The sequence below is a fragment of the Lactuca saligna genome, chromosome 9 (genome assembly GCF_052625555.1).
Source record: "Lactuca saligna cultivar CGN05327 chromosome 9, ASM5262555v1, whole genome shotgun sequence".
Classification (NCBI taxonomy): domain Eukaryota; kingdom Viridiplantae; phylum Streptophyta; class Magnoliopsida; order Asterales; family Asteraceae; genus Lactuca; species Lactuca saligna.
In genome coordinates, this window is record NC_136425.1 from 73,098,135 (window position 1) to 73,110,626 (window position 12,492).

At 29.8% G+C, this 12,492-nt stretch overlaps 2 protein-coding genes across 2 annotated transcripts; both read left to right on the forward strand.

Moving 5' to 3' along the window:
* The first annotated feature begins 4,518 nt into the window (after positions 1 to 4,518).
* Positions 4,519 to 7,958, forward strand: LOC145017208 (uncharacterized). The gene is made up of 8 exons (XM_078975273.1): positions 4,519 to 4,747; positions 4,849 to 5,050; positions 5,212 to 5,388; positions 5,480 to 5,629; positions 5,731 to 5,832; positions 5,902 to 5,972; positions 6,039 to 6,106; positions 7,405 to 7,958. The coding sequence occupies exons 2-8, from the start codon at positions 4,856 to 4,858 to the stop codon at positions 7,647 to 7,649; spliced, it is 1,008 nt and encodes a 335-aa protein (XP_078831399.1). The 5' UTR covers positions 4,519 to 4,747; positions 4,849 to 4,855; the 3' UTR covers positions 7,650 to 7,958.
* Positions 7,959 to 10,908: 2,950 nt separating this feature from the next.
* LOC145016485 (protein FAR-RED IMPAIRED RESPONSE 1-like) lies at positions 10,909 to 12,259 on the forward strand. The gene is made up of 5 exons (XM_078974788.1): positions 10,909 to 11,256; positions 11,344 to 11,408; positions 11,650 to 11,956; positions 11,999 to 12,192; positions 12,250 to 12,259. Exons 1-5 carry the CDS (start codon positions 10,909 to 10,911, stop codon positions 12,257 to 12,259), a joined length of 924 nt encoding a protein of 307 aa, XP_078830914.1.
* Positions 12,260 to 12,492: the final 233 nt, after the last annotated feature.

Here is a 12,492-nt window from a genome sequence, read left to right on the forward strand (position 1 = left end):
AAAGTTACTGTCACATGCTAATTGTTTAACTATTGTTTCACTTTGCATGTTTTGGCTTCCAGAATAATTGAGTTTATTAGGAATAATCGAATTATTCAAATGATCCACAATCATTCATATGTTGGGAGTAGATATGAATGAAGATTGTCATGAATTGGTGTGTAGAATGTCTAAATGGTGTTAGACATAGCAAGGGTTGCTGCAACGTTCATGAGTGCTTATGAACTGGTTTTGAGCATTGGAATAAACCCGCGCTTGCTGGAATCACCTTATGGAATACGATATAAAAGGTGATCGCAAGACGATAATATCATATAGTCTTAAAACCTAGATATACGGTTTATTATTTGTTAATTGATTGTACATTAATAATGCGAAAACGCATCAGTAACTCGTTGTTATAAAACGCATTGTTGTGTATAGTTGGTTAATGAATAAGTAAATGCATATAAGTCGAAGTTTATCTGTAAATTTTATCCTAAGAGGGTAGAAGAGATATCTTGGCCACTCGATGATTTGATTTGTCTTATGTGTCGGGCCCGGTCAGAACTGAATTGATGTGTTTGATTAAGTTCTATATCAAATAAATCGGAGATCGAGAAATCAATTGCTTGACTAACCATTCCATAGGATTGTCAGCATGATATTTAACAGAGGACTGTACGATCCCTTATCTAAAGGACAAGATTGATTAGATCAGAGTTGACAGCGTCTTTGAGAGCTACGTTTGCAAACCGAATTATACTTGTATAGTTACTAGACTTATCCAAGTGGGAGACTGTTGGAATAGTGTCTAAGGCTGCAACTATATTAGGCAAGTATTTGATCCGGTTGTGCATGGTCCTTTTGGGTTGCCTTCACCATAGCAACTTGATGGATGATTTGTTAAGAGAGAGTAAATATTATAAGGAATAATATATGGTTATTTGATTAATATAAGTCAGATTAATTGGAATTAATTTGGTGACTTAAAGAGATTAATTAAATAAGAGGGTATAAACTGTCAATTGTTTGATAGTTACACTTTAGACTATAAATCCTTATCCTAGATAGGATGGACGATTTCTAGGGCTTGGATAAGCCAAAATCGTCCATAGGGTTATCAAGGAAATGATATGGATCAACTTAAAGTCTAAGTTATCCAATTAGGGTTTAGGTTGTAACCCTTAAGGAGTCTACAAGTATAAATAGACCCTAGGGGTGAGGGAATTCAAAACACCAGATAAAGTAAAGATACTCTGGCCGAATTCCTCCCCTCTCCTCTCTCCTAAATCATCTTGCTTGCTATTGGTGTTTGTAAGCCATTAGAGGAGTGACATTTGTGACTCTAGAAGCTCCAAGACAACAAGATCAACAAGGAATCCAAAGGTATGATTCTAGATCTGTTTCTATGTTGTTATTTAACCTAATTAGCCATTATAAGTCTTGGATTCAAAGCATGTTTAGTTAGAAAGCCTAGATCCAAGCATTAGGGTTTTGCATGCGCACATAGGAAAGTTCTTATGGCTAAAACCCATCATATATAAGGATGGATGGAGTGATAACATGTGATAACACGTGTTAAAACATTGTCACGTCATAATTTTATGGATACATAAGCTTAATATGATGATATGGAGTGAGGAAGTGTTTAAAAGGTAAAACATTTTTTTTCTTAATATTTATTTAACGATTTATATAAAATAAACTATAAAATGGTACAAGTTGTTAAGCTAAAATTACAAGCACATGAAGCTGATATAATCGGCTAGGACCACCAGTCTTACTCTTTCTTCTCGCCAAGCAACCAACGTGCCCATCTTAGTGTAGGTTCTTGGCGCATGGTCAAGGTGTGGTAGCGAGCTTTTGTCGAGGGCTTAGCGAGTGAGGGTTGTAGGCCACTCCTTCCAGCCTACTGGAAACAAATGAAGATAGAATGTTATAAAAATTAAATAAATCTATTATTTTTACATCGATGAACTATTGGATCTCATTTACCTACAATGACTACCGGATGAAATTCTCTCATCTTTTTTTTTTTAATAATAAAAAATTACATCCCCATACCATGGTAAAACACCAAAGTTTAAAATGTTAATACTCTAAATGAAAATACGATAATATTATAATTTACAAAAAGGCTAGTACTTTGCGATCAATTGTATTTTTTCATCTTAGAAAAAAAAAAAAAAAAAAAAAAAAAAAAAAAAAAAAAAAAAAAAAAACCTATTAGCTATTAGAAAGTTGGCAACATCTTTTGACTTATATTCAAGTTGATTACACATTTAAAACGCTGAAATTCCAGTGACATGTGATATAATTTAGTCACAAACAAAATACGTACATTACAAATGTATTATAAGAGTTGAAAGAATATTCCGAAGCCACAAGTAGAGATATTCTTTACCAACTGGAAATATATTTAATTACTCTTAAAGAGAAAAAAAAGATGGTCCCAAAACTCTCTCTGCCCTTTTCTTTACTTTGTCTTTTTTTTATGACACGTGAAAATTACTGTTCGGACCCTTTGTTGGAATTCCTATAGAACAATATGTAAATTTCAAATAATTTCTCTTTTGACAATATAATTTTTAAATAATTGCTTCTCAAAAATATAGACCACAAATGTATTGATTTTGAAAATATGATCTATAAACTAAAACTAGTCTAGAATATGTAGCATTTCCATGTGATTTGTCATCTATAAATCATCAAAGCAATTTGTATGCAGCAAAATTTGTATAATTATAACAAATTTAAGTCCACACAACAACTTTTAGTCATCTAAAATGGATTGGGTTGGATAACATATAAACATTTTTGTTTTCCTTAGAGCTTTTAAATAATTATATACAAAATACAATTACAAAATATCCGTTATCATAACATTGTCTAATTTTTGCATTAATGGATTACATGTTTTAAGCATACAAATATATATTTTATATGAACTCACCAAACAAAATATAAAATAGAAAACCATATAGTTTTTTTAGTCGGGTTTAACAAACCAATTCAAAAAAGAAAAAAATCGGATTCAACTATAAAAATAATCGGTATAACATATATAAAACTGACCAAGACCAAATCGGTCATTTATTGATTTTTTTGTTTATTAAAACCAACTTAGATTTACAAAAATGGAAAACACAATATAATTTTTTTTTTGGAATTGATGTGCGAACTGCCACCATATATATATATATATATATATATATATATATATATATATATATATATATATATATATATATATATATATATATATATATAATGTCTTCTATTTCTACTGTTTATAAATTATATATTTGTTGTTTTTTTTTTCGTCCAACTTATATAAGGCAGATCTTGAAATTTTTTAAAATTTGATCATAATATTTTTTTCTATATAAATTATAAAAAAAAAGGTGAGTCATGAGACCACCTAACTCCTAATCTCTACTTAAACTCTTTCCCTACATCACACTCACACCGAAAGTACAAAGGTGAAGCAGATTAATATGATGAATATTTCAAGTTAAAAATTCGAGCACCGCTTTATTAACAATCAATGTATGTAGCATATCTCGCACTTCGTGGTCATTTGTTCAACCTATTTATTTTTTAATTACATGTTGATAAAATATAAACTAAAGCCACTTGTATACAAATAAATGTTTCAAAATAAAAATAAGTATACAAAATACAGTAAAATGTATATATAGTCAGCCTTTTAAGCTTGAATTACATACATATATAAACATATATAAGGTTTCCTTTTAAAACTTAAATATCACAATCATATCAAAACATAAATATTAAAGTTATACCAGACACACTAATTTAAAAAAATTGATTATTAATCGATAAAAATAATTAAAATACATAAAATAATATAAAAAACTTATAGAAAATAAAGTTCTTCTATAGTTAATCCTATCTAATAAATAAAAAACTTTTTGTAATATGTTTTCTTTTCCTTTATTTGAACATATGATATTTTCTAGAATTTTTATAATTTATATTTTACATTTGTTATTTTATTTTAATTTTCATTTTTTTAAATTAAAATTTCACATTTAATATGTAACGTAATATATATAAGATATTTATTAGAAATGGTTTATATATTTAATATATTCAATATATTAAAACCTCATTAATTTTAATAATTCAAAATTTTTCTTATAAATTCCAACTTTTCAAATTGTTCATATTTTTTATTTAATTTTTTTTAATAAACTCATGTGATACATGGATCTTTCAGCTAGTAAAATTATATATGATCTTAAAAGAAAACTAAATAAACTTAATAAATTTATATATGATTCTTATTATCGGTTTGTATTTTCATTCGTTATATGCCCATAACTAAACTTTATTAATAAAAAATTATGATTCTTTTATTTACCAAACATTTCAATATAAATATCTCGAAGACATAATCTAAGTTTTAATTTTAAACGTGATAAAAATAACCTAAATGCTAAAATCATACTAAAAGAGAAAATAATATATTGAAATAACCGACCTTTATTTCCTTTTCAGCTACGTAATCAAAGTACAATCTTTTTTAGGAGATGAAATGGGGGTATTGCTTGGTGCTCTCCAACGCCGATTAGGAGTTATCGTCAACAGCCATTCATACGCCATTATCAAGTTCTAAAGCTGGATAAGCTACAACAATTAGCCAACAAGTTGAAACCTTTTCAAACCCAAGCTTCGTGATTCATCGGAGAAGCAAGATCGTCATCTGCTAGGGTTTTGTAATTTTACAGACAGATCTCAAGTACGCGCCTGTTTTATCCAAAATTAGCTGTAACATTTTCGGTTTTTTCTTCGATTCATTCACTAATAACTTTATATATATCCTTTGGGATGAACTCTCAGATTAAATATGCAAACGGAAGCGACGGTGGGGGTGGTGGAAGGCGGTGGACCCGCTCGTAAACTGGTAACGCATCACCAGAGGCCGGTGCAACAGCAGCAATCTCAGGTAGGGACGGTGTCTCAGCTCATAGCCGGTGGTGTCGCCGGAGCCGTTAGCAAAACCTGCACTGCACCTCTAGCTCGCCTCACTATACTTTTTCAGGTTTTCTTTTACATCCTTCTTAATTTGTGTATTTCATACACTTCAATCAGTGACCTGAGACTTATAGTTGATTGATTTGGGAAATATATTGGAAATCGAAAATCAATCATATTGGAGTTAGACCATAAGTAATCTGAAGCTGGAATTCCTCGATTCTACAGGTGCAAGGTATGCATTCCGATGCTTCTACCTTAAGAAAAGCCAGTATATGGCGTGAAGCTACACGAATAGTCAATGAAGAAGGATTTCGTGCATTCTGGAAAGGGAACTTAGTGACAATCGCTCATCGTCTACCTTACTCCTCCATCAGTTTCTACGCATTTGAACGCTACAAGAATGTTGGTACAAACGTTCTTTGCTGAAATTCTGTAGTCACATGTACATTTTAATTTGATTTTATAATGTTTTCTTTGGTTTTCGATTCTACAGCTACTACAAATGTTCATGGGAGTTGAGAGCAATGGAACAAACATAAGTGCAGACTTGTGTATACGCCTTGCAGGTGGTGGTTTAGCTGGTATTACTGCTGCTTCTGTTACATACCCTTTGGATCTTGTAAGAACTCGCCTTTCAGCACAGGTAGGATTTTGATAAATCATGAATCATATTAACTGGCAAATGGGAATTATCTTTTTTCATGTCCTAATTCCAAAATTGTTGATCTTTTTAAAATCTTGTAGAGAAATGTTTTATATTATAGAGGTATATGGCATGCTTTACGCACCATTAGCAGGGAAGAGGGGATTTTTGGCCTCTATAAAGGACTTGGTGCTTGTCTATTGGTAATAAAGTTCATTCCTTTATTTGCTATTATTGTTCCCTTTTATCTGACTTCATAAATGGCTTTACAGGGTGTTGGCCCAAACCTTGCAATTAGCTTTTCAGTTTATGACACCACAAGATCTTATTGGCAAATGCAAAGGTAGTTATAGTTTTATATACTTTTATACATTATTATATATATTAATTTTACTTTTTATGATAACAGACCACAAGATTCTACTGTTCTGGTGAGCCTGGCTTGTGGGAGTCTTTCAGGAATTGCATCATCAACAGGTTAGTTAATAGTTAATAGTTATGTTGACTTTTAAATGAAGTATGTGAGATATTTCTCTTTTTTCTTTTCTTGATTGAAGAAGATGGGATTGAGCATTTACTATATGGGAATGTAGTTTTGGTGTGCATTGAAAAAAGAAGAGTGATATTATAGGATGTAATAGTGTTGTTTTTAAAAAATGTATTGATGTTTTTTTTTTTTATAAAAAAAAAAAAAGAGGTTAATAATGCCTGTAGCTGTCTTCGATGCTTTTGGTGCAGAGAAGCAGGTTTCGAGGCAGTAAATATGTAAACCAGATAAAGATTCTCCCTTAGAGCCAGCCATGGAGTTGGCACTTGGGGTTAATCCTTTTCAAAAACAGTAAGTAAGTAGGGATAACAAATCTACTTACTTGTCATTTCTAAATTAACTTTACTTGCCTCTCCAAAGTTAAACTTGGTTGTTATGAGTTAGTCAACTCAAGTCAACTTTTGAGTTTATACCCTTAATTAGGTTAAAGTGAAAAAAAAAAAAAAACATATTTATTACAAAAATTTATGTAACATCCAAATAACTATTAAAGATATTTAGTTGCTGTATGGATCTGAATGTTGGCCGAGTAAAAATGAGCATGAGAGGAAATGAGGATGTTGCGGTGGACATATTGTCGCACACTGTACAGAAGAAATTAGTGGGAATGGCTTCCATCAACAAGATTATGGTAGTGCGGTCATGTACATACGAGACGACAAATGTCTGCTGTTAATGCTATGTTTCGCGTAGTAGCTGAAAAGTTAGCTGTTAGTTGAAAAACTAGCTGATAGCTGAAAAACTAGTTGTTATATGAAAAACTAGCTGCTAAAAAAATGATGTTTGGTAAAACTAGCTGATATATATGTAAAATGACATAAACAAACATTTAAAATGATATGTTTTTTTATAATTAATTAAGGGTATATTTGGAAAAATTTTAAAAAGCTCCTAAAAAGCTAGCTTATAAGCTATTTTTTGGCATGCCAAACATGACAATATAAAAATGCTCAAAAAATAAGCTAGCTAATCAGCTAACTCGCGATTAGACTTGAATGAGTTGACTATTACTCAGGATATGACCTTAGATAGGAAGGTGTAGAGGCTTAGAATTAGAATAATGGAAATAGTATACGAGTATTATAAGTACTCTTCTTTTTTTCCTCTCTACTTTCAACTTGCATTCACTATTTGTGTATTACAATAGTATTTACTAGTTTATCCTTGTTCCTTTTTACTTTCAACTTTATTTGTTTATATCTACAAACAATTTAACGATTTATTACAGTAACATTTCCACTGGATCTGGTGAGGAGGCGGATGCAGTTGGAAGGGGCAGGGGGTCGGGCGCGTGTTTACAATACAGGTATTTTTGGTACGTTCGGGCAGATAATTCGGGCAGAAGGTCTACGTGGCATATACAGAGGAATATTGCCCGAATATTACAAGGTGGTCCCCAGCATTGGGATTGTATTCATGACTTATGAGAAACTCAAACAAGTATTGTCTAATGTGGACACTACTTGCAGATGACCGATTTTGACCCGAAAAAAAAAAGAAGAATATTTTAGTAATATATATTTATAGGTAGTAGGAGCTAGGGAAAACAACCCAAATATTTGTCTTAAGGAAAAAAAAAAAATAGAAGTCTTGTTTTTCTCTACAGAAATTGTTATAAAGTATAGATATATATATTTAATATGGTCCCTTTGTTGGGGGGAGAAATTCATTGGTTTCATCTCGATTAGGTTTTGTTTTGTTTTTCTTAAGTAGGCAGAGTTAGAATGTTTGACGGAAATTGTAATATTATATTTTTCATAATTGTAATATCATTTTAGACAAGTACTGACTATTTGATCACCAATCCAAAAAAAAAAAAAAAAAATCAAAATTATATATAAATCAAATACTAAGAGAGATAATAACTTCTTTTAATTATATTGGTAGTGGTACGTGATTAGAACATATATGTAACTCTTATATGTATATGGCTAGATGTGTGTTTAAAGAGTATATTAAAAGTGTTTATAATATTAAAGCGAAAAGTGTTTTTACATGACAAATATTTTCGTAAAAGTATTAGAATATTGTATGGTGAATTCATGTCGTAAAGGAAAATGTGTGTGATGACTTGGAGTTTGTATGAAGACGCCTACATTTCACAATTCTTGGTACACAGCGAAAGTGCGAAACATTATAAACTTCGACTCACTAGCTTTTAAATCGATAAACATTATAAACTTCGGCTCGCTAGCTTTTAAATCGATAAAAGTATTAGTATGCTTGAGAACGTAAGGATGATTTTTTTTAACATGTTCAAATTAAAAAAAAATGCGTATGTTCATTTTCATTAAGGGTATATTTGTAAATTAGCAACTTTTTTGTATAGAACTTACCTGTTTGTTATTATCAGTTTTCAATTTGATGATATATTTAACTCATTTGAATCGGATATGAGAAATTCATTATCAAGATTATTTTCTTTATATAACTCGTTAGCAATTATACAAATTCATTCCATTAATCGTGAAGTTTCGCATTTGTGTTTCAGTTTTCTACTTCGTATTCAGTTTCTGATTTGATCAGGTATATATATCGTTTGAATCGGATAGATCGGAGTTCAATATCAAGATTATTGCTTTTTATAATTTGTTTGGAATTACACTTATTATCTTCGTTTTGGAGTTGTTTCATCGGAGTTCATTATCAAGATTATCAAGATTATCAAGTTTCGAATATGTATTGGAGTTATTTCATCGGATTTTTGTTAAGTAGTTTGAGATATTTATTTCAAATCGGAGCTGATTTAATTTTTAATCGGATATATCGTTGTAGTTTTTTACGCTCTGTACTAAGAGAGATTGTTTAATTACATCATCTGATCATATATGATTTAAGTTTCTTTCAGATATTTTGTACGTTGAGGTGAGATATATTCGAAATTATCCAGGTTTTCATCTTTACGACTTTTTTTGTGAGATATATTCGATATTAAAATTGTTTTTGTTTATTTATATAGATCGTTTGGTGTATTATGTCGAATTCTAGTGTTATTGATGGTGATTTGTATTCTTCTATGAGTGAGAGTGAAGAAGAAGATGTTGAGAACTCTTTTTTGAAAGTATCAGTTATTGAATTATTTTGTTGTTTTTAATTTTGTTGATTATCATTTATTTACATATGAATATGTTAATATGAATAAATTGTTGTCTTATTCATATATGAATAAACGTGTGATAATTGTAATTTCAAATTTATTATTTTTTTTCGTTTTATTCATATATGAATAAGTTATATTTTATTTTATATATTTTGAATCCTCATGAAGTTTATGTATTCATATATGAATGTTTTATTCATATATGAATGTTTTTTGTTTTATATATATGAGTTTCATGTATTTATATATATTATTGTTTTATTCATGCATTATTATTTTAGGTGGTGAATCTTCAAGTTCAGTACATGATGTGCAATATTGTGATGATATAATTGAAGAGCATGTCTATAAACCAGATGTACTTGTTCAACTTATTCCATTTAAGGGTTTAATCTTCAAATCATTAAAGTTGGCTATCAAAATGTATTCTGAGTATGCTGAAATTGATGGTTTTGATGTTAGACTGAGCACACAATCAAGGTTTGATAACAAGATTATAAAGAAGAAATATGTTATATGTAATCGTGGTGGTAAACAGAAAAAGAAATCTTGTGACACATTAGGTACAAGTGGTGTTAGGAGGAAACGAAATTCAAATTCAAGAGCTATTAGTTATCAAGCAACGATTATATTTGAATCTGTGTATGGAACTCCAGATTATAAAGTTTTTCACTTTGATGAACTTCACAACCATCCACTTGAGAAGAGAAGCGATTTAAAAAAAAAAAAGGCGAGACAAATGTCATATTCAGAAAAAGAGTTTATTGTGCGTGCTTCCACATCAAAATAGGTCCAACTATGGCTCGTAAGTTGAGGGCAAGTCTGAGAGGTGGGTATAAGTTTGTAAAGCCAAAAGTAGTTGACTATAAAAATTTAAGGAGAGATATCAACAGGGTTATTGGTTATAAAGATGCCCAAATGATAGTAAACACAATGAATGACCATTGAGCTCACTATCCAAATTACTCATTTGAGTTTAATTGTCAAGATGATGTTTTGGGCTGATGAAATGGAGAAGGCATATTATGTTGAATTTGGTGATGTTATCTCGTTTGATGTGACTTTCTGAACAAACATGTAAGTTATTTTATCTACTTTTGTTTATAGCTTATTCATATATGAATATTTTTATATTCACTTATTAATACATCAAAAATTGACTTTAATGAACATTTTTTTTTGTGAGTTAGGTATCGAATGGTTTTTGTTCTGTTTACTGCTATTGACCATCATAAAAAATCGGTTACTGTTGGATCTGGGTTGCTAAGTAATGAAAGCATTGAGTCTTACTCTTTGTTGCTTAAAGCATTTCTTATTACTCATGGGAAAGAACCAACACTTGTTTTAACTGATCAAGATGCTGCAATAAAACAAGTTGTTGAGAATGTGTTTCGTAATTCAAAGCACCGATTATGTATGTGGCATATAATGAAAAAGTTGAAAAAAGGTATTATTTTAATATATTTCAAATATATTACTTATTAGTATATTCATTTATGAATATTGATTGTTATTTTACTTATTATTATTTATTCATTTATGAATATTTTTGTTTTAATACAGATATCAGATGATTTATTTACGAACACAGACTTTAGAAAAATGATTTCGAAGCTTGTTTAGGACATTAATATGAAACCTGATGTTTTTGAGGCGAAGTGGGGTTTGCTTATGAAGGAATTCAATCTTGAAGACACAAGATGGTTTAAAGACAAGTTTACATTACGTGATTCATGGATACCTGGATATTTTAGTGATATTCCAATGTGTGGTTTGATGAAGACTACATCGAGGTCAGAGAGTATGAATTCATTCTTTAATACATACTCAGAAAGTAGGAACTTACTTTTGAATTTCATGATGAATTACGACACTGCCATTCAAAAGCAAAGGAATACTCAACGAGAGCTTGATAAAGCATCAAAGAAAACATCATATAAAATGCAAACACCTCGAGAAATAGAACTGCAAGCATCAAAGGTTTATACAAGTACATTATTTTTTGAGGTGCAAAAAGAAATATATAAAGCATGTTTTTTCTGTACATACTCATATGTGGTATTGAAGATGGTTGGGAAGTTGACATTGTGCAACACAACAACAGTAAAAGTGATTTTAAAAATGAATTTAAGGTAATTTTACTAGTTTTTTTTTTATGAAAAATGTAATAATATTCATATATGAATATGAGAATATTCATATATTCATATATGAATATTATATGAATATATGAATATATAAGTGTTGATATGAGTATTCTTATATGAATGTAAATGTGTAAATTTTGTTTTTGTATCGGGTTGAAATAAAAGCTGAAGAGAAAGAAATAAATTGCAGTTGTGAACATTTTAAGCGTATGGGTGCTTTATGCAGACATGCTTTTACAATAATGATGAGATGTGGTGTTAAAGAAATTCCTGAAAGGTACATTTTAAAGAGATGGAGAAAGGATGTGATATCAAGAAATTATCGTTTTAGTTCTGTTCAATCTGATTCAAGTGATTGTGAGAATGTAAAGCTAGTCAATGATTCATATTATAGTTTTGAATCATGTTTGGATATTGTAAGAGATGACAAAAGGAGATTGGCTTTGTTTGCTGAGAAACAACAAATGTTGTTGAAGGAATTTGAGAGTGATTATATTTCTCCTGGATTGAAAAGCAAGATAGATGGTGAAGTCGTATGCAAGCTTTTGGGTGTTACTATTCCTATTCCAAATTAGATTAATATTCATGTTCCTGAAGTTCAAAGCAATAAAGGTTCTGGAATCAAGAAAAGAATTTCAGGTGCAGGTGAAGTAGCATATGAAAATTCTAAAAAAGAACATAGAATGTGTTTAGGATGTGAAAAACGAGTTCCACACAATTTACGTACTTGTCCAGAAAGAGTTGGAGCTGCTAAATCAGCAAAAGACAGGTAGGGATTTTTTAGTTTTTTTTTTAATGTTTTTTTGGTTTTATTCATTATGAATAGATGCGGATAAAAACAATAAAAAAATAATATTCATGTATGAATAATACACATTTATATTGATATGGTAAATTGATATGTTGATATTTGTTTTTTAAATTATTATAAAATAAGTTATATTGATATTGTTAATTATTCATAAATGAATACAAATATGTGAAATTTGTTATACTAATAAATAAGTAATATTCATATCTAAACTTTTTTATGTTAATATCTGAACTTTGTTATACTAACATATTAATT